The 22213-nt window shown below is 35.3% G+C and overlaps 1 protein-coding gene across 2 annotated transcripts in view; it reads left to right on the plus strand.

The window, feature by feature from the left end:
* NMD3 (NMD3 ribosome export adaptor) overlaps nucleotides 1-12151 on the plus strand; it is a 138056-nt gene extending 125905 nt beyond the window's left edge. For both annotated transcript variants that reach the window (XM_059920473.1, XM_059920474.1), the window contains exons 11-16: nucleotides 1165-1310; nucleotides 6954-7066; nucleotides 7873-7945; nucleotides 9212-9318; nucleotides 10244-10314; nucleotides 10767-12151. In XM_059920473.1, coding sequence (XP_059776456.1) covers nucleotides 1165-1310; nucleotides 6954-7066; nucleotides 7873-7945; nucleotides 9212-9318; nucleotides 10244-10314; nucleotides 10767-10897 — 641 coding nt within the window. In that variant the 3' untranslated portion in view covers nucleotides 10898-12151. The remainder of the gene's footprint in view (nucleotides 1-1164; nucleotides 1311-6953; nucleotides 7067-7872; nucleotides 7946-9211; nucleotides 9319-10243; nucleotides 10315-10766) is intronic.
* Nucleotides 12152-22213: the final 10062 nt, after the last annotated feature.

Genomic DNA, 22213 nt, shown 5'->3' on the forward strand with positions numbered 1-22213 from the left:
TTTTCAACTATAATCTCTTCAAATATTTTCTCAGTCCCTTTCTTTTTCTCTTCTTCTTCTGGGACCCCTATAATTCGAATGTTGGTGCATTTAATGTTGTCTCAGAGGTCTCTGAGCCTGCCCTCAATTCTTTTCATTCTTTTTTCTTTATTCTGCTCTGCAATAGTTATTTCCACTGTTTTATCTTCCAGGTCACTTATCTGTTCTTATGCCTCAGTTTTTCTGCTATTGATTCCTTCGAGAGAATTTTTAATTTCATTTATTGTGTTGTTCATCATTGTTTGTTTGCTCTTTAGTTCTTCTAGGTCTGTGTTAAACATTTCTTGTATTTTCTCCGTTCTCTTTCCAAGATTTTGGATCATCTTTACTATCATTACTCTAAACTTTTTTTTCAGGTAGACTGCCTATTTCCTCTTCATTTGTTTGGTCTGGTGGGTTTTTACCTTGCTCCTTCATCTGCTGTGTGTTACTCTGTCTTCTCGTTTTGCTTAACTTACTGTGTTTGGGGTCTCCTTTTCGCAAGCTGCAGGTTCGTAGTTCCCATTGTTTTTGGTGTCTTCCCCCAGTGGCTAAGGTTGGTTCAGTGGGTTGCGTAGGCTTCCTGGTGGAGGGCACTGGTGCCTGTGTTCTGGTGGATGAAGCTGGATATTGTCCAGGGCAGTACTGCGTCTGGGATGTGTTTTGGGGTGCCTGTTACCTTATTATGATTTTAGGCAGCCTCTCTGCTAATGGGTGGGGTTGTGTTCCTGCCTTGCTAGTTGTTTGGCATAGGGTGTCCAGCACTGTAGCTTGCTGGTCGTTGAGTCGAGCTGGGTCTTAGTGTTGAGATGGAGATCTCTGGGAGAGTTTTCGCCGTTTGATATCACGTGGAGTCGGGAGGTTTCTGGTGGACCAATGTCCTGAACTTGGCTCTCCCACCTCAGAGTCATAGACCTGACACCCGGCCGGAGCACCAAGACCCTGTCAGCCACGTGGCTTCTGGGGCCGCCAGTGTAGGTGAAAGTATAGGTGGAGTCTGAGTATCTGAAATCCACCTCACGGGTTGCTGCTGCTGAAACCCTGGAAGCAGGCTCGGACACTCTGGGCATTCACCTGGGACTGCATTTGATGGCTTTTGAAATACTTCAGTTCTTTTGTTCTTTAATGCTCTTTGTGTATTCTTAGTTGCAGATATTGATGGCAACACTTTTTGGAGTCATCCTTTCAATAGTTTATGCCATCCCAAACAGCTAGAGGAGTTTATTGTTATGGAATGCAGCATAGTCCGAGATCTAAAACGCAATGCAGGTGCTGGAATGATATCAAAAAAGGTAAGTTCCATCCTGGTTACCTCTCCCTAGCCCCCAACTTACTGTTTTAGTGGCCCTCTCTCTTTTTTTGTTTCTTTGTTTTTTAAATTTGTTTGTAATTCCAAAATGTGGTTCCAAAGAAGCTAACAGCACATTCAGTTAAAAATGCATTCTGTGTTTGTATGCCATTTGCTTTTAACATGTGGTCATTGTGGTGAAAACTATCAGACTTACACTATCTAGTAAGTTAACTTTTTCTCTTTAATATTGGAAAAATTAAAAAAATACTATTATGTAAAAGCATTTCCTTTCCTTTTGTACAGAAGGACCAAATGACAAGCTTAACCCTCTCTTGCTTTTTAAAAAATTTCAAACATTTTGAATTAAATATATATATCATCAGTAAATACTGAATACTTCAATAATCATCTCTAAAACATAGAAACATTTTCTGTATAATCAAAGTACTATCATACATATAAACTGCATAGTTTGCCAGATTTCCTTATTTGTCCGAAAGTGCCTTTTATGGTTTGTTCAAACCAGTGTCTAGTTGGGGACTGTATATTGAATGTGAATATTGTACCTCTTAAATATTTAATAACAGCCCACCCCTTTTTTTTTCTAATTCATTTTTTTATGATACCAACTTCCTAATGCAACTAGGGCATTTATTTATCTTGTGGATCTAGTCATATTGTTTCCTCATGATGTCAGTTAACTTGCTTTGTAATCTCTTATAGTTCCTTTAAACTGGAAAATGGATCTAAAGTCTTATTTAAGTTTAGGTTAATTTTTTTTTGGCAGAACATTTCAGAGGTGATGCTATGTACCTTTTATGATATATCAAGAGGCAAGTAATGTTTGGCTGTTTATCTGATAGCCAGGTCTCTCCATTGTAATTTATGAATTTTTTCCTTTTGCTACTACCCTGCCTCCCTTCTTCCTTCCTCCCTCCCTCCCTCTCAGATCGCCTCAAATGTAGCCAGTAGGAGCCCCTTCAGAATAGTTTCTGTTTCCTTCAAAAAAATTTTTTTTAATGACTTACTTTTTTTAGAGCACTTTTAGGTTCACAGCAAAATTAAGAGGAGGTAAAAGATTTTCTGTATACTTCTTGCCTCCGCACATGTGTAGCCTCCGCCATTATCAAATGCCCTTCTCCTGCCAAAAGAGTGGTACATTTGTTACAATTGATGAATCTACATCGACACAGTGTAATCACCCAATGTCCATATTGTACATTAGGATTCCCTCTTGGTATTGTACTTTCTATGGGTTTGGACAAATGTATAGTGACATGTATTCATCACTATGATATCATGCCGGATATTTTCACTGCCCTTAAAATCCTCCGTGCTCTGCCTGTTCATCCTTCCCTCACTCCTAACCCCTGGCAATCACTGATTTTTTTTTTTTGATACTGTCTGTATAGTTTTGCCTTTTCCAGAGTGTCATATAATTGGACTCATACAGTCTTTTCATATTGGCTTCTTTCACTTAGTAATGTGCATTTAAATTTTCTCCATGTATTTTCACGGCTTAATAGCTCTTTTTTTTTTAAGTGCCAAATAATATTGTTTTGATGTGCCACAGTTTACTCATTCACTGACTGAAGAACATATTGGTTGCTTCCAAGTTTTGGCAGTTATCAATAAAGTTGCTATAAACATTCTTTTGCATGTTTTTGTGTGGACATGGGTTTTCAGCTTCTTTGTGTAAATACCAAGCAGCATGTTTGTTGGATCATTTGGTAAGAGTATGTTTAGTTTTGTAAGAAACTGCCAAACTGTCTTCCATAGTGGTGGCATCATCTTGCATTCCCACCAATAACGTGTGAGAGTTCCTGTTGCTCCACATCTTCACCAACATTTGATGTCAGGATTTTGGATTTGTCAGTGTTTAGGGCCTTCCTAATAGGTATATAGTAGTATCTCATTGTCATTTTAATTTGTATTTCCCTGATGACACATGATGAGGAGTATTTTCTCATGCTTATTTGCCATCTGTATGTCTGTTTCGGTGAGGTGTCTGTTAAGGTCTTTGCCCCATTTTTTAATCAGGTTGTTTTCTTATTTTTGAGTTTTAAGAGTTATTTGTATATTTTGGTTAAAAGTCCTTTGTCAGATATGTTTTTTGCAAATATTTTCTCCCAGTGTGGTTTATCATCTTACTCTCTTGACATTGTCTTTCATAGAGCAGAAGTTTCTAATTTTAATGAAGTCCAGGTTATCAACTATTCTTTCATGGATCCTGCCTTTGTTACTGTATTGAAAAAGTCATTGCCAAACCCACGTTCAGCTAGATTTTCTCCTTTGTTATCTTCTAGGAGTTTTATAGTTGTGTGTTGTACACTTAGGTCTATGATCCATTTTGAGTTAATTTTTGTGAAGGGTGTGAGGTTTGTGTCCAGATTGACTTTTTTTTTTTTTTTTTGCGTGTCAATGTCCAGTTATTCTAGCACCATTAGTTGAAAAGACTGTCTTTGTTCCATTGTATTGCCTTTGCTCCCTTGTCAAAGATCAGTTCACTGTATTTATTTGGGTATATTTCTGGGCTCTCTTATTTTGTTCCATTGATGTATAATATTTGTTTATTCTTTTGTCAGTACCACACTGTCATGATTACTGTAGCATTATAGTAAGTCTTCAAGTTGGGTAGTGTCAGTCCTACAACTTTGTTCTTCTCTTTCAAAATTGTGTTGACTGTTCAGAATCTCTTGTCTCGGTATAACTTTAAAAACAGTTGTCGATATCCACAGACTATCTTATTGGAATTTTTTTTTAATTGAAACATAGTTGACATACAACAGTATGTTATTTTCAGGTGTACTACACAAGTGATTTGATATTTTCATGCATTATGAAATGATCACCCTGATAAGTCTAGTTACCATCTGTCCCCATACAAAGTTATTACAGTATTACTGACCATATTCCTTATGCTGTAATTATGCCTCTGTGGCTAAACTTGTTGGGATTTTGATTGGAATTGCATGAATCTGTAGGTCAAGTTGGGCAGAACTTACATCTTGACAATATTGAGTTTTCCTGTCTGTGAACATGGAACATCTCTCTGTTTTAGTTCTTTGATTTTGTTCATCAGAGTTTTGTAGTTTTCCTCATACAGATCTTATACATATTTGGTTAGATTTACACCTAAGTATTTCATTTTTGTAGGGGTGCTAATGTAAACGGTATTTTTAAAATTCAAATTCCACTTTTTTATGTTGGTATATAGGAAAGTGACTTTCGTTTATAACCTTGTATCCTATAACCTTGCTATATTCTGGGAGCTCTTTGGTCCGTTTAAATTTTCTATGTAGATGACCATGTCATCTGCAAAGATAAGTTTATTTTTTCCTTTCCAATTTATTTACCTTTCATTTCCTTTTCTTATCTTTTATATTAGCTAGGGTTTCCAGTAGGATATTGAAAATGAGTAGTGAGAGGGGACATTCTTGCCTTGTACCTGATCTTAGTGGGAAAGCTGCAAGTTTCTCACCATTAAGTATAATGTTAGGTTTAAGGTTTTTTTTTTTTAATAGATATTCTTTATCAGGTGGAGAAGTTCCCCTCTATTTCTAGTTTACTGAGAGGCTTTTTTTTTTATCATGAATGGGTGTTGGATTTTGTCAAATGCTTTTTCTTTATTGATATCATCATGTGATTTTTTTTCCTTTTTAACCTGTTGATATGATTGATGGGCTACATTAATTTGATTTTCACATGTTGAACCAGCCTTGCATACATGGGTTAAATCCCACTTGGTAATGGTGTACAGTTCTTTTATGTTTTGTTGAGGATTTTTGAATCTGTGTTCATGAGAGATTGGTCTGTAGATTACTTTCCTTGTAATGTCTTTGTCTGGTATTGGTTTTAAGGTAATGTTGACCTTGTAAATGAGTTAGGAAGTATTCCCTCTGTTTCTGCCTTATGGAAAAGATTCTAGAGGAATGGTATAATTTCTACCTTAAATGTTTGTTAGAATTCACCAGTGAATCCATCAGGGCCTGGTGCTTTCTATTTTACTAATTATTGACTCAATTTCCTTAATAGATATAGGTCTATTCCTTTGTCCTTTTGACATGACTTTCCTAGTCTTTGAAAGCATCCTTACTTTGTGGGACAACACTGCAACATTTAGGTGTTCCAAAATCACATTGTGTAATTCCTACCCCATATCTGAAATCAGGTGTTTCTTCAAGGATGTAAGTCTGATTTCTTCTACTATAAAATAGTATTTAGAGGCCCCCCCAAACTGTATACTAACAGTGCTCCTTTCTATTGAGGTAATATTGTGTCTTGAGACAAAAAAAACTTCCGATAACTTGAGAAAATCAATGGGAATGGAAGAATTACTTTTCATATTTTTCTTTAAAATAGAAAATTTAATAATATGATTAAGAAAAAACGTTTAGGGCTTCCGTGGTGGTGCAGTGGTTAAGAATCCGCCTGCCAATGCAGGGGACACGGGTTCGAGCCCTGGCCTGGGAAGATCCCACATGCTGTGGAGCAACTGAGCCTGCGCTCTAGAGCCTGTGTTCTGCAACAAGAGAAGCCAAGACAATGAGAAGCCCGCGCACCACAACGAAGAGTAGCCCCCACTTGCCTCAACTAGAGAAAGCCCATGAGCAGCAACAAAGACTCAATACAGCCAAAAATAAAAACAAATTAATAAATAAATTTATTTAAAAAAAAAAAAGAACAAACGTTTATCATTTAAGCACCACCACTTCCCCTCAGGCATATATAAAACTTTCTTTGCTTTCAAAATATGCATTTAGCTAGAATTTAGTGTTTCCCTGGTAATTCAATTTTTTTTCCAGTTTTTTCCTAAATCTGGGACCTGTCTGTTATTTCAGTTTCTTCCTCTCTCTCTACCTCTTCTTTTCACCTCTTTGAGATTCCTTAATTCTATCTATAATTCTTAGTATTTTGCTCTTGATCCCATTTTACTTGGTTCTGTTTTTGTTAGTAAAAGGTATTGGCATGTGCTATACTTCATTCAGCCGGGAAGTTTGAAATGTCAGTTAAAATTGCTTGTAAAATTCCATGTTGGAAAGGGACTTTAATGGTTTTCTGCTTTAAAAGTTCAAACTTGAGATGATGTTTCCATGGTAAATAGTTTTAAAAAAAGTTACACCTCAAAATAGTAGACATTCAAAAAACTGATGACGATTTGGGTTCTGTTGTGGTAGTGGTGCTGCTGGGATTGCTAGATTATTTTCTCTGAAGCCGGTTTTTTTTAACCTTATGTGTAAAGCAAGGGGTTGCTTAAGATATTTTCTGGATTTAAGATTCCCCTACTTTTTTAGTTATTCTTTTTGCTCAGTCTGTGTTGGCCCATCTCCCTGTGAGAACATTTCTTTTGAAAATTCTACATATGTGTCTGTTTTTAGGTGACAATGTTAATGTTTTATAAAAGCCTTGAATAAAATCTTAACAAAAATATTTATTTTATGAATTACTTATGAGTCTTTTTCTGTACTCATAATTTAGTAATTTGTTAATTTTGACAGTGTTTCAGAGATCTGGAAAATAAAACAATTTCTGTCTTTAAAATGAAAATCGGAAAACCAAAATCAACATTGTATCTAACTTTTCTATGAGATGCTTTTTAAGTTATGCCTAGATTATTGAAGAGTTCATTTTCTTTCCTGTTAAGCATACCCTCGGGGAAGTCTGGGTACAGAAAACATCTGAAATGAATACAGATAAACAGTATTTTTGTCGCACTCATTTGGGACATCTTCTAAATCCTGGAGACCTGGTGTTGGGGTTTGTATTATTTTATAGTATTTTAAACTGCCGACTAGCATTGCAGAGTTTCTCTGGGAGCCAGCAAAGCTATCTAAAATAAAGTTGTTTATCCTAAAAAGAATTTAAGAGTTCTTAGGAGCCATATAGCTCACTTTATTATTGATAACTAAATGAAATTATTGATTGGACAGAAGCCCATAGTTATTCCATTTTGGCCATCATCTTAGAGTCATTTATTACAAGATTTTGAGTAATTGAACCCTGAAGTAGTATGATCAGATTATGTTTGTAGTTTTTTGAGGGAGCAGGTAGTTTTTTATTATGCATATGCTGTTGTTAAAATATTTCACTTTTAAAATATGGCAGCTATACATGTAAGGGGTCTTTTTAGCCATAGGATAGTCCATTCTGATGCAGAGCTTATAAGCATACCTTAAACATTATTTTTGCTCTTAGGGTTTCAGTTCCTTTTACTAGAGAATGAGGGGTGTTTTGTTTTTGTTGTCTATAAACTGAATGGAACCATGTAACTGAATCCTAATGATAGACTGATATATAAGTCTGTTTTGCTTCTTTTACAAGAGTATAGTAAGGTGGACAATAATGGATGACATGTGAAACTGAGAGATAGACTGCATTATTATCTTTACCAGGATCTGTAGAAGCCTGTTCACTGTATAGTACACTGCAAAACTTCTAAAGTGGGAAAGCGTATTAAATGTTTGATCTTAGGAGGAACTGTTAGGTGATCATCTATAAAATAAAAAGTTACATGGAAAGAGTAAGTGTTTTTGTCATTAAGTGTTTCATTGTTTTCATTTCAGGTTTGATTTGGCCAACTGTAACTTAAATGATGAGCATGCCAACAAAATGAAATCAGATAGAGTCCCAGATGTGGTAAGGCTTTAGATTTTCCTCTTTTTCATGTGTTGGAGACGATTGATGTAACTCTTATGGGTAAGATGCATGAGTTCACATTTTTGAAAGTAATCAATTTAGAGGTTTCTTTTGAAATTGCAGTTAAGGTATAATAGCAAAACCTTCATTTAAGATAATTCTTAGTGGATAATATCCAAGATTTATTGAGTTTTTCGGTTGCTCTTATAATCAAATTTTCATTCTGTCAGAATGCTTGGTAGTATCTGTAGAGTAAAAATAAATTTGCAGCTAAAAATGATGACCTTTAGAATTTATTCCTGTTCATTCTTTTAGGCTCAGCTTATTTCATGTGTTGTTAAGAAGGCATTTAGAGTTAAAACCATCATTCAGGTTTGAATATAATTGTAGTTGAAAGTAATCTTCACAGTGTTAAGTCCTAGAGAAAGAATGTTACTTCTGAAAAAAATCTGTTAAATTCTAACATGAGTTTATCAGAATCCTGAGCAACAGTGAATGTGAAATGTGAAAAGACCCTATCTCCTGTTTGCTTAACTTAATCTTTTAAAATAAACATTGATCTCTTTAGCTGTGGGCAAAAATAAAGTCATGGTATAAGAACGGCTCCCCTCCTCACCACCCAGTTGTGCTTTTATTAATTAATAAATTAGGAAATAGAAGCATGGTTTCGGTGTAAGTCTAAATAGGTATTTTTCAAAAAGGTCATAAGAGAAGATCAAAATGGTCTTATATAGATTTTATATTATAAAGTTATTTTCATTTATTCCACACTTTATTAAATTGTTCTAGGATATACAGTTGTGAAAATATATATATAATTCTATAAGTGCTTATTAGTAGGAATGAAAGGGAGAAAACATGTCTGCCTGTGATAATGTTTCAGAATGATTTCTGTGAATGGTAGCTGAAAACTGAACTTTGGTATAAAGGAAGAAAAAAAACCACCAGAAACATGAAATTTTTGGTATAAAAAATTTTAATTTTCAGTCGCTGGAAAATTTCAGTTAGTAAATTTTAACAGTTATACAAATAATGGCTAAATGCATTCTCATAAAATATTAAGTACATTAATAAAAATGTTAAAAGTTCTCTTGACACCACTTCTTGATCCCTACTCCTTTCCCTTAAGGTATAACCACTGTCATTAGTTTGGTGTCTTCCTGGCATTCCCATAAGCTTTCATTTTAAAAATTTTGTTGGATTTTGAGGTCCTGTTACCTAGTTCCCATTTTTTTGTAACTTTGCAAATATTTCTCTTACTTTTAGGTGTTAATCAAGAAGAGCTATGACCGTACCAAACGTCAGCGTCGTAGAAACTGGAAACTGAAAGAGCTTGCAAGAGATAGAGAAAACATGGATACAGATGATGAAAGGTCCCACTTTCTTTATATTTTATATGTTGTCTCAAAGGAAATCCTTATGATAAATCTTTATGGTTTTTTTTATCATAAAGAAATAGTCACCACACACTTGCTCCTTGCACTCAATATTAATTTTCTGTTCTTATCAATATGTTGTTTGGATCAGTATGAACAGATATAATGACATTTAACACAGATTTAGTTATTATTTCCTGGGTTATGACCTGACAATTGCAGTGTTATTATTGATGATTCATTTGAAAATATAATGAGCAGTTACCTTGTGGATGTCAGAAATAGCAAATGAGTACTTATGATTTAGTATAAAAAGAAAATAGCACATTGATATCAAATATGCTGTTTTTCAAACAACTTAAGGAGAAATGAAGATACTGTGTTCTAGAAAAGTTTATTGGATGATTGGAAAAGTGGCTTTAATGATGACATTAATGACACTGATGTATAAAAAAACGAAAAGTTTAAATAAAGTTGTGTCATGAAATGTGAGTGGGAAACAGCAATATTTCTAAAATACAGTCTCATAATTTAAAATACGTATATATAAGTATATAATGTTAAATAGATATTGTAAGTACATATTTGACTATTTCATCTATAGTCTTAAAGTGTGTGTATTGCAACTTGGCCATACATTTTTTTGGGGGGAGGGTAAAGTATGAAGGGGTCTTCTTACTGTCTTATATTTAATGTCACCTATACTCAGGTGTGTATTTTTTTTAATAATGTGATTTTGAAAGAAAAGAATTTTTAAAAACCTGTCAGTATTTAATTAACATCCATATTTGACCTTCATTTACTATTTTTAAAGATTTTAATACTTGGAACACACTTATAATGCTGAAAATGAAGAAAACATTAACTTCATACTTTCTTGGTAAAGGTGAAATACCTTAAATGTTTCTTTACCCTTCTATAGGCAATACCAAGATTTCCTTGAAGATCTTGAAGAAGATGAGGCAATTAGAAAAAATGTGAACATTTATAGAGGTTGGTGAATTAGGAGTATTTGATTTAAGTTGTAGCTTCTGTAAATAAATATATTAACCCAGTATGAGTATTTTGGTATCTTAAACTCTGATTCCATAAATGACTTTTATCATGTGTTTTTAAAACTACTCTAAACATTTACCCACCCACCCCCAAAAAAATCCCAAACTTGCACAACAGTAAAACTTATTAAAATGTTGTTTACTATACCACATTTGATACCATTTGCATCCTAGCATGATCCCTCAATTTGCTGACCCCTATACAAGTGGATAGTTATTCATACATTTATGCAAGTTCAGTCATTCAATGCATATTTAAATGCCTGCTCTAGATACGATATAAGTGCTGTGGATATAATATGGTTAAATAATAGTAATGCTGCTGGGTGCAGGTATTTGCATATTTCCATAGTTGTATTTATTTGAAATCCTCTTTGTATTTTTTCTTAGATTCAACCATTCCTGTGGAAGGTGACACAGATGATGAAGGAGCACCTCGAATTAGTCTGGCTGAGATGCTTGAAGACCTTCACATTTCCCCAGATGCTACTGGTGAAGAAGGTGAATCGATGATGACATAATGAGATCATGTTGTAGGTGGTTTCCACATCCATAGGCTCAGGATGTTGGACAAAATAATTTTTACTGTCTATTTTTGTCTGTGCCTTCATATTGAGAGAAGAGAAATTTCGTCTTAAACCTGAATAAATATGACTATTTTGATTGTTCACTTGAAGCACTGATAAAGGTTGATGACTTTGAAGTTTTAGATTAAAAAATGCAGAATGTAATTATTACTGATATTTAGGCCATTTTACGTATGGAATTTTATTGGCTTGCTTTTTTATCAGACACTAGTATTTTCACATACTATAGCTCTGGGTTTAAAAGCTCACAAGTTGTGATTCCTTGGAGGTTACCTAAATCCTCAAGCAGAAAACAAGCTTTCACATCCTTTTTATATTGATTGCTTTAGTAGAAGAGCATATGAAGAATCATTTTTAATAAGAACTTGCCACGCACTTAGTCCACTTTAGATCATTTTTATGTCCTTGGGATAGAAAACTTGGGGTTCAGTTTATCGTTGGACATTCAGTAGGAAAGCTGTCTTTTTTATTTGTAATATTTACATCTTCAAAAGCTGTTAAGCTGGGGATTATCTTAATTTGCATTGCAGAAGAAAGTATATTTAAAATATTTGTAGATTTGTAGCAAACAGTATTTAAAGGTTAAATAACAATTTGTACCTTTGTTGTTTTGGCTTGTGCCAGCAACTTAGTGAAGTAGCTGCTTATGTCATAAAAATGTCTTCCTATCACTTCATGGATTTTGCTTTTAAAATTTTGGTTTACAAATTGAGAAGGAATTCCCTCTTTATAAGTTTCTATCACTGAACACATCACTTTCAAAAAGAGTATTAGAATCCAGCATATAGTTGATGAAATAATGAAAATGATCTTCATGCTTTATAAAAGCACGAATCAGATTTGAATGAGGAATGCCTTCCACATCCTTGAAGGAAAAGCATTGGCTTGGGTTTTAAAGTGTTCTGAAAATGAAGTATTAAGATCCTACTTCTATAAGCAAGATCAGACTTACTAAGCGCTAATTCATAAATTCTATATATACCACTATATAAGGAAATTGAGTAAGTGCTAAATGGAACATTTTCCTTTTTTTAAGATCAGACTCCATAATTCTGAAGTTTTGAATAAAGGTCTGTGCTTTCTAAAGTGGCTTCTGTCTGCATATTTAAAGTTTTTACCTGTGGTCTGTGTTTACCCCCTCTATGTCAAGACTTTAAAAAGCATGAAAATAAAAACGTTCTCCCCCTTTTTTGTGTCCTTGAAGTGATTATGTGGGTGTCATATTTAAATTTCATGCAGGTTTCTGAAGTAGAATTAATGTTATTTAAGTACTTGTCATATGACTTTCCCACTGAAAAATGTAATTTCTCACTCACCTTATTTAGTCTTACCTGTTTTCATGTTGTGTCTTTATGAGTAATGAAATCTGTTGGTTGAAAGAAGGCTGTGACAAGATGAGGGAATATAGCTAAAAGAAAAGCTGTTAGCCAAGAGTGCGCACAGTTATATAACCTTGATAAATCTACCATTTTAGAGGATAATTTCCAGGCTTATGTCCCAGAGTTGATACAACTTGAGAATGCTGGTATTAATCAAAATAACAGGAACCTGATTTATAACCCAATTTATAAATATTCTAAGTCAGTATGATTGATTATTTTTTTGTGGCCAAATCTGCACTTGAAGCTGCTGTTTTATTGGCAAGAGGCACTTGATGAGCAAGGAAACAGTTGAGGGGAGAGAGTTGCTTTTGTGGTTAGATGTTTAACAGCATCAAGCTAATTCCTTGCTGCAGTGGAACCCAGAATTCCAGACTTTGTGCTAGAACACACTTCTCTGATCAGTTCTGAGTAAGTGCCAGGAGTTTTCCCATGACTCTTAAAATTTTAGTAAATGTGTTCATGTTGAGTCCCATCCTTTATTTTTTTTTTAATAAGTTTATTTATTTATTTTACTTATTTATTTTTGGCTGCGTTGGGTTCATTGCTGCACGCGGGCTTTCTCTAGTGGCAGCGAGCGGGGGCTGCTCTTCGTTGCGGTGCGTGGGCTTCTCATTGCGATGGCTTCTGTTGTTGTGGCGCACGGGCTTAGCTGCTCCGTGACGTGTGGGATCTTCCCGGACCAGGGATCGAACCTGTGTCGCCTTCGTTGGCAGGTGGATTCTTAACCACTGTGCCACCAGGGAAGTCCGATTCCCATCCTTTAGATAACTTGATCTGGTATTTTTAGCCCAGAGTACGTTTACTATTAAAAACAATTTATTTTTAATTTTGACCTAATTTCAGACAAAAGTTGCAAAATAGTACAGAGAATTCCTTGATACCCTTCACTCGGATTTGCCAAACGTGAACATAACCTTATTTTCTTTCTTTCTCTTTTCAATTTTTTTTTTCCTGAGCCATTTAAGAGTAACCCCCTAAATATTTGGTTTTCCCCCTCCAAAACAAGGAATTTTCTTACATAATCACAGTGCAATGATCAAAATCAGAAAATTAACATTGACACAATACTGTTATCCAATTGATGGACCACATTGAGATTTTGTCAGTTATCCCAACCATAAAGTCTTTTATGGAAAAAATAAATATCTAAGATTGTATGTTGCATTGGGTTCTCTTATGTCTTTAGACTTGTTTCATCTGGATCCATTCCTGAGTTTTTTTTTTAATGTAATTGACATTTTTGAAGAGTCCAAACCGGTTGTTTTGTAGAGTGACCTCAGCTTAGGCTTGTCTGACTTTCCTCATGATTAAATTTATGTTAAGCCCTTTTAGCAGGACTTCCCCAGATGTAATGCTAAGTTCTCAATGCATTGCATCAGGAGACGTATGCTGTCGATTAGTCCAGATGTTCCCAAATGTTCTTGGGTTATATTAGTTGGTTTTCTGTTTGAAGGGATTAAAGGATTTAATCCTTTGCAATTGTTATTTTAACTTGATTTTTCTTTTTAAATTCATTAACTTATAGATGGTGAAGCTTATGCTTTGTTTTACAGTTCTTTGAATTTTAACGTGTAGATTCATGTAATCGCCACTGCAATTAAAATACAAAAAAATTCTATCATCCTCCCCAATCCCCCTAAATTCCCTTTGCTACCCCTTTGTTTTCAAACCCTTCACCCATCCTTAACTCCTGCCAACTTCCAATCTGTTTTCTGACCTTATGGTTTGCTTTTTCCAAAATATGTAAATGCAGTCATACAGTATGTGACCATTTGAGTCTGGTTTTTTTCACTTAGCGTGGTACACTTGAGATTCATCTAAGGTGTGGTATATATATCAAGAGTTTGTTACTTTTTATTTTGAATAATATTGAATTGTATGGATGTACCACAGTTTATTCATTCCTCTGGTGAGGCACATTTGAATTTCCAGGTTTTGATGATTAGGAGTAAAGCTGCTTTGAATATTTGTATACAGGTTTCATTTTACTTGGTTAAATAACTAGGGATGCGATTGTTGGATCCTTATAGTATTTGTATATTTAACTGTTTTCCAAGTGGTTCGTGCCTTTTTGCTTTCCCACCAGCAGTGTATCAGCATCTCAGTAACTGTGCATCCTCACCACCACTTGATGTTGTCATTTTTTAAAAACCATCCTAATAGGTGGTTGGTTGTGTTCTTTGTGGTTTTAATTTACATTTCCCTAATGGCTTATCATGTTGAGCATCTTTTCATATGCTTATTTGTTATCCGTATATCTTCACTGGTAAAATGGCTGTTCAAAACCTTTGCCTACTTTTAAAAATCAGATTGTTTGTTTTCTTTCTGTTAATCTTTTCTTTTGTTGCTCACATTATCCCAGAATTGGCTAGTGGGTGCCCCATCAGTGTGGCTCCTGTGTCCTTTTGCCAGGTTCTTCTCCATATATTTGAATTTATTCATGGATGCTGATAATGTAACTCTTTGAGTAGGTTTTGGATTTCCCTTGTTCAGGACCTGTGTGCAGTCTCCTCTTGGCTTATTTTCATGATGGGACCAATTTTCCTAAAAATAGATCAATTTTCTTAAAAATAAGCCAGCCTTAGTTGAGTCATCCTGTGAATTAAGGAATCATGAAATAGCATCATAAGAAACACAGATATAGGCTATTCATTCTCAGTTTATCAATTCTGTCACATGTTAAAATAGCTTGAGCAGTAGGGTGGTGAGCCTTGATGAAGGCAAGAAATCAGTCTCAATATCTCTTTGAACTTAACAAAAGTGTAAGGAGAATAATCGATTTGATACATTTTGAAAGAACTGCCTTATTGCCTAGGAAAGAAGCATGCTTGTGGATGCCTCCTGGTAGAACAAGATCTAAATATTTAAAAGTTATTAGAAGTAGGTTTGGCATTCACTGTGTTTCTGTAGCAATGCTGCTTGTACAGATGCTCACTGACTTACGATAGTTCAGCTTAGGATTTTTCACCTTTACCATGGTGTGAAAGTGACATGCATTCAATAGAAACCGTACTTTGAATTTTTATCTTTTTTTCTCTCTCTCTTTTTTTTTCCTCTTTCTTTTTTTCCTCCTTTGGCCGCGCCACGGGGCATGCAGGATCTTAGTTCCCCGACCAGGGATTGAATCCGCACTCCCTGCAGTGGAAACACGGGGCTTAACCACTGGACCACCAGGGCAGTCCTTGAATTTTGATCTTTTCCCAGGCTAGGAATATGCAGTATGATACTCTCTTGTGACGCTGGTCAGCGGCAGAGAGCATAGCTCCCAGTGCCATGAGGGAGTAAACAATCAATGTACTTACGGTCATTCTGTACACATATAACCGTTCTGTTTTTCACCTTCAGTACAGTGTTCATTAAATTACATGAGATGTTCAACACTTTATTATAAAATAGGCTTTGTGTTAGATGATTTTGTCCACTGTAGGCTAATTAAGTATTATGAGCATTAAGGTAGGCTAGGCTAATCTGTGATGTTTGATAGGTTAGGTGTATTTAAATGCATTTTCAACTTAATGATATTTTCAATTTATGATGGGTTTATCAGGACTTAAACCCATCATTTTATCTGATGGAGGTTTTGTTTTGTCTTTGGTGGAGTTGGCACTGCAATGGTGCCTGTCACATTTTTCTTCTAACACAGTTTCACATAAATACGGTTATTTAAAACTCACTTCATAGTGTTGTTGTGAAGTACTTTAAGATAATATATGGCACTAGTGAACGAGTAATTCTAGGGAAGCTATATTATCTAAAAATAAAAGCATGTTTGAAGTCAGCTTATCTGCCATCTGTTAGCTCTGTGGCCTAAAATTTCTGAACCTCTAGTTCCATATCTTTTAAAAAGGCATAGTGGTGTTCTTTTACAAAGGAATAATAGTGTTCACAGAGTATTGTTAAAATTCTTAGCACAATCAGTATGCAACAAGTTGTAATTATTCAATAAATAGTATCTGCTTTTAAAATTTATAATCATAGTTCTAGTGTTTAGTATTTAAGTAAGTTGAGCAAACAAATCTTGTATGCTTATACGTTTTAGAGCAACATGGAGCTTATTCTAGAAAATGTGTATGGCACAGAGAACTGTAAAGACAAATCATAAATTGCCCATATTTCCAATAGAGAGAGATTTATCATTTAATACTTGGCTGTTTTTTCTTTTTTAATAGACTTTAATTTTTAATAGTTTCAGATCTTCAGAAAAAGTGAGAAGATAATACTGAGTATATCACACCCAGCTTCTCCTGTTTTTAACATTTTACATTTTAACATTTTATATACTTTGTTACGCTTAATAAGCCAATATTGATATATTGTTATTAGCTAAGTCCATAGTTGATTTGATTTCCTTAGTTCTTATGTAATGTACTTGTTCTTTTCCGAAATCCTATCCAGGATACCACATTACATTTGGTTGTCCTGTTTCCTTAGGCTCCTCTTGGCAGGGGGCAATTTCTCTGAATTCCTTTTTTTTTGATGACCTGAACAGTTTTGAGGAGTACTGGGCACAGATTTTGTAGGATGCCCCACTATTGAGGTTTGTCTAATGTTTTTCTCATGATATGAATGGGGTTATGGGTTATTGGGAGAAAGACCACATGCAAAGTGCTATTTCCATGACATTATATCAAGGGTATATACTGTTTGCATGATTTATCACTGTTGATGTTGGTCATGGTCACCTGACTGAGATAGTGTTTGTCAGGTTTCTCCACTGTAGAGTTACTCTTATTTTTCCCCTTTCCATAATGTACACTTTGGAAGGAAGTCACTATGCACACTCCACACCTACGAAGTAGTGAGTCATGCTGCTTTTTCTTGAGGGTGGGATATCTACATAAATTATTTTGAGTTCCTCTATATGGGAGATTTGTCTCTTTTTTCCCATTTGCAGTCATCCCCCCATATCTTTGGGTTCTGCATCCACTGATTTAACCAACCTCAGATTAAAAATATTTGGGGAAAAAAAGAATGTATATATGCATATGATTGAATCAGTTGCTGTACAACAGAAATTAACAACATTGTAAATCAACTATACTTCAATTAAAAAAAAGTATTTGGGACAAAAGTTCCAGTAAGTTCCAAAAAAGCAAAACTTGAATTTGCCAAATGCCAGCAACTATTTACATTGTATTTACAACTATTTACATAGCATTTACATTATATTAGGTATTTTAAGTAATCTAGAGATGATTTGAAGTATATAGCAGGGTGTGTCCAATATGCAAATACTGTGCCCTTTTATATAAGGGGCTTTGAGCATCCTCAGGGTTTGGTACCTATGGGGGTCCTGGAACTAATACCCTGCAGACTCTGAGGGACAACTGTACTAGTTTGTTCAATCATTTATTTAAAGCAACATGGACTCATGAGTACTTATTTTATATTTTGGGTTATTAGCTAATACTATTTTACTTTGCTTTTTGAATTGTTCTAGCTTTGGTCATTTGGAGCTCTTTTGGTTGGCTCCTGTGCTCCTTTGACATAACCCTATTGGACTTGTGTATGTAGATTTTCTTTTTTCTTTTCCTGCCCTTCCTCTTCTTCCTCCTCCTTCCCTCTCCTCTCTTACCCTTCCCTCTTTCCTACACCGCTCCTGTCCCCTTGTGTCCCTCTCCCTTCACATTCACCTTTGTATTTCCTTATTCTCTGCCACCATAATTATGGCACTACAGAGTCATTTTGTATATTTACTACCTTAGAATCAGCCATTTTGCCAAGAAATTCTGCTTCCATTTACTAGAGGATGGTTTTAGAAACCAAATCTAGGCACAAGGAATGCTTGTTGCTCCTGGGTGTCATTTCTTTTAGGCCCTCTTAGCTGACAGGCTGAAAAAAATGCTTTTATACTAACCTATGTATTTACACATATTTATAAGTATTTCTATATGTAACCATCTCTATCTACTTCAAGCTAAACATGAGTTCATACTGTCTTCAACTCTTAATTCATTACATCATGGATCAGTCTAACTTCCCTCGTTTATCTGTAAACTCCCACTCCAATAGTAAAAAGAAAAAAACAACAAAAAAATAAAAACCCTGGTCCCCGTCATCTGCCATTCATTTACTTAATTATTCAATTCTGGTATACATGTATAGCTGTATCAGAATTGTTAATCTCTGCCCATTACAACATTGTTTGTTACAGTAAGTGCTTATGTGCAGTTCCTTTTGCCTTTAGTCTTACAGACTGCAGTCATTTCCAGAGTTATTTAGTGACCTAAATAAACCCCCCCCACCTCCTTCAGTGAGGTTGTTTTTATATATTTGTAATACAGTTAGAATCTCTTGTCACAGTCTGCATTTAATCCCCTAACCTCCTAAATGATTTTTTTAAATTTGCATGGATTAGGTTAAGGTTCATTTTGTGCTGTAAAGTTATATGGGTTTTGACAAATGCATCATGTCTTGTATTCACCATTACAGTATCATACAGAATAGTTTTACTGTCCTAAAAGTCCCCTGTACTTCACCTATTCATCATGAACCCCATACCCTTGGCAACCACTAATCATTTTACTATCTCTATAGTTTAGTCTTTTCCAGAGTGTCATACATGGGATATACATATCATATATACATATATACATATCATATATACATATCATATGATATGTAACCTTTCATACTGCCTTCTTTCACTTAGCAATATGCCTTTAATGTTATTTTATCTTTTTTTTTTTTAATTTATTTATTTTTATTTTTGGCTGTGTTGGGTCTTTGTTTTCTGTGCGAGGGCTTTCTCTAGTTGCGGCAGTCTGGGGCCACTCCTCATCGCAGTGCACGGGCCTCTCACTATCGCGGCCTCTCTTGTCGCGGAGCACAGGCTCCAGACGCGCAGGCTCAGTAATTGTGGCTCACGGGCCCAGCCGCTCCGCAGCATGTGGGATGCTCCCAGACCAGGGCTCGAACCCGTGTCCCCTGCACTGGCAGGCAGATTCTCAACCACTGCGCCATCAGGGAAGCCCCTGTTATTCTATCTTTTGTGGCTTGTTAGTGCATTTATTTTTATTGTTGAGTAATATTCCATAGTATAGGTGTACCATACTTTGTTTATTCGTTCACGTGTCAAAACATATCTTGGTTATTTCCAGCTTTTGCTGATGATTAATAAATCTGTTATAAACTTCCATATGCAGGTTTTTGTGTTGATAAAGGTTTTCACATCAATTGGTTGAATACCTAGGGGCATATTGGTGGCTCTTATGGTAACACTATGTTTAGCTTTGGAAGAGACTACCAGACTCTTCCCAAGTGGCTGTGCCATTCTACATTCCCACCAGCAATGTGTAAGAGTTCCTGTTGTTTTGCATCCTTGCCAGCATTTGGTATTGTTAGCTTTTTTGATTTTAGCTATTCTAATAGCTGTGTAGTGGTATTTCATTGTTGTAATTTGCAATTGCCTGTTGACAAAGGATGATTAGCATCTTTTCATATACTTAATCGCCATCTGTATATGTTCTATAATGAGGTGTCTGTTCAGATCTTTGGCCCTTTTTTTTTTTAATGAAGAATAGTTGATTTACAATGTTGTGTTAGTTTCAGGTGTACAGCAAAGTGATTCAGTTACCCATACACATATACCTATTTTTTTCAGATTCTTTTCCCTTATAGGTTATTACAAAATATTGAGTATAGTTCCCTGTGCTATACAGTAGATCCTTGTTGGTTATCTATTTTATATATAGTAGTGTGTGTATATGTTAATCACAAACTCCTAATTTATGCCCTCCCCTTCCCCTTTGGTAACCATGTTTGTTCTCTATGTCTGTGGGTCTATTTCTGTTTGTATATAAGTTCACTTGTATCATTTTTGTTTTGGATTCTACATATAAAGGATATCATATATTTGTCTTTGACAGCCCATTTTTATTTTTTTTATTATCATTTTAAAATTAATTAATTATTTTTGGCTGCATTGGGTCTTTGTTGCTGTCCGCGGCTTTCTCTAGTTGCGGCGAGTGGGGGCTACTCTACGTTGCGGTGCGCGGGCTTCTCATTGCGGTGGTTTCTCTTGTTGCAGAGTTTGGGTTCTAGGCGCGCGGGCTTCAGTAGTTGTGGCTCGTGGGCTCTAGAGCGCAGGCTCAGTAGTTGTGGCGCACGGGCTTAATTACTCCACGGCATGTGGGATCTTCCTGGACCAGGGCTCGAACCCATGTCCCATGCATTGGCAGGTGGATTCTTAACCACTGCACTACCAGGGAAGCCCTGGTGGCCCATTTTTAAATTGAGGTTTTTTTCTTCCAGTTTTACTGAGATATAATTGACATGCAGCACCATATATGTTTAAGGTATACAACATAATGATATACATCATGAAATGATTATCACAATAAGTTTATTGAACACCGATTATCTCATATAGATACAGAATTAAAGAAATAGAAAAAAAATATTTTTCCTTGTGATGAGAACTCTTAGGATTTACTCTCTTAACTTTCATATATAACATACAGCAGTGTTAATTATATTCTTATTGAGTTTTAAGAGTTCTTTGTGTATTTTGGATACAGGTCCTTTATCAGATAGATACCTGTTTTGAAAATACATTCTTTATTTGTGGCTTACCTTTAAAAATATATATGAAAATAATATATGTATATGAATTATTTATATGTAATATGTGTAATTTACTTATATATGATTATGTAGAGGTGAGATCATACTGCCTGTTTATTTTTGTACCTTCTTTTCTCTTTAACATTATTTTATAAACCTTCTCTAAACCGTTAAGTTTTTTTAAACATATTTAATAATAAAACAATATTCCACTGGTAGATTGCAGGAATAGCCCCAATTCTTTACTCTTCACTGTGTCCATTCCCTTTACTGTAATTTTACGATAAGACTAAATAATAAACATTTAAGGATTTTCGGGTCATATGGTCTCTGTCACAACTATTCTGCTGTTGTACCCTGAAAGAGCCATAGAAAATATGTAAATGAAAGGAAGTGTCTATATTCTAATAAAACTTTATTTAAAAAAAACAGACAGTAGGTCACATTTTGCCTGTAGCCTATAGTTTGTTGACCCCGGATGTAACTTTGTAGTGCCCTTATACTCTTCTCTGGGTTTTGGTGATTAGAATGAGGTGGAAGTTCTGAGTTTAGGGCTCAGGAGGGCTTGCACCTCTGTCTTAACTGTGAAAACATGCCTGGTTGAGTGTTGGAGGAAGAGATACAGGTGGCACAGACCAAGTTGCCCCATTGCCCTGTATGAAGCCAGCCAACCCTCAGACATTGAGCAAGCCCAGCTAAGATCAGCAGAACTGCTGAGCTGACCCCTGACTAACCCCAGACACGTGAGCAGTAAACTTATATGCCCCTGAAGGTTTGTGTTCACTGCATAGCATTGTGGCATTAGACAATTGGTAGACTGATGTGCCAGCATTTAATTATCCGATTTCTAAAGTTGGTCGTTGCCAGGTGTTTTTCATTTTTTCCTTTTCTTCTAAAAATCTGTCCATTTTGCTCATTATTTTCTTAGGAGTGAAATTACTGTCAAAGAGCATGTATGAATCTCAGGACACATTACAAAAATCCTTTCCAGAAAGATGCCTTCCATGTGGTAGAATTTTTACGAGTGTCTCTTACAATCTTACTATTCTTGATGATTGACATGTTTCTCTTTTCACTTAATATTTTCTGGGCTTAAGTAGGTGAGGCCCAGTCCACAATGATCTATTTGCTGAACTTCTGTAGCAGTTACTGTCTGTTCTACTTGGTTAGTTTTTATATGCCTCCTGAGTTATCATTACTATTTTTATGTGTATTTGTCTTTCTCTCTAACTAGACTGCATTTCCTTAAGGCAACACAAATATAATGCATAAGTTCTCAAATATATAGTTAGTAGTATGATTT

Source organism: Balaenoptera ricei, chromosome 4, assembly GCF_028023285.1.
Source record: "Balaenoptera ricei isolate mBalRic1 chromosome 4, mBalRic1.hap2, whole genome shotgun sequence".
NCBI lineage: Eukaryota > Metazoa > Chordata > Mammalia > Artiodactyla > Balaenopteridae > Balaenoptera > Balaenoptera ricei.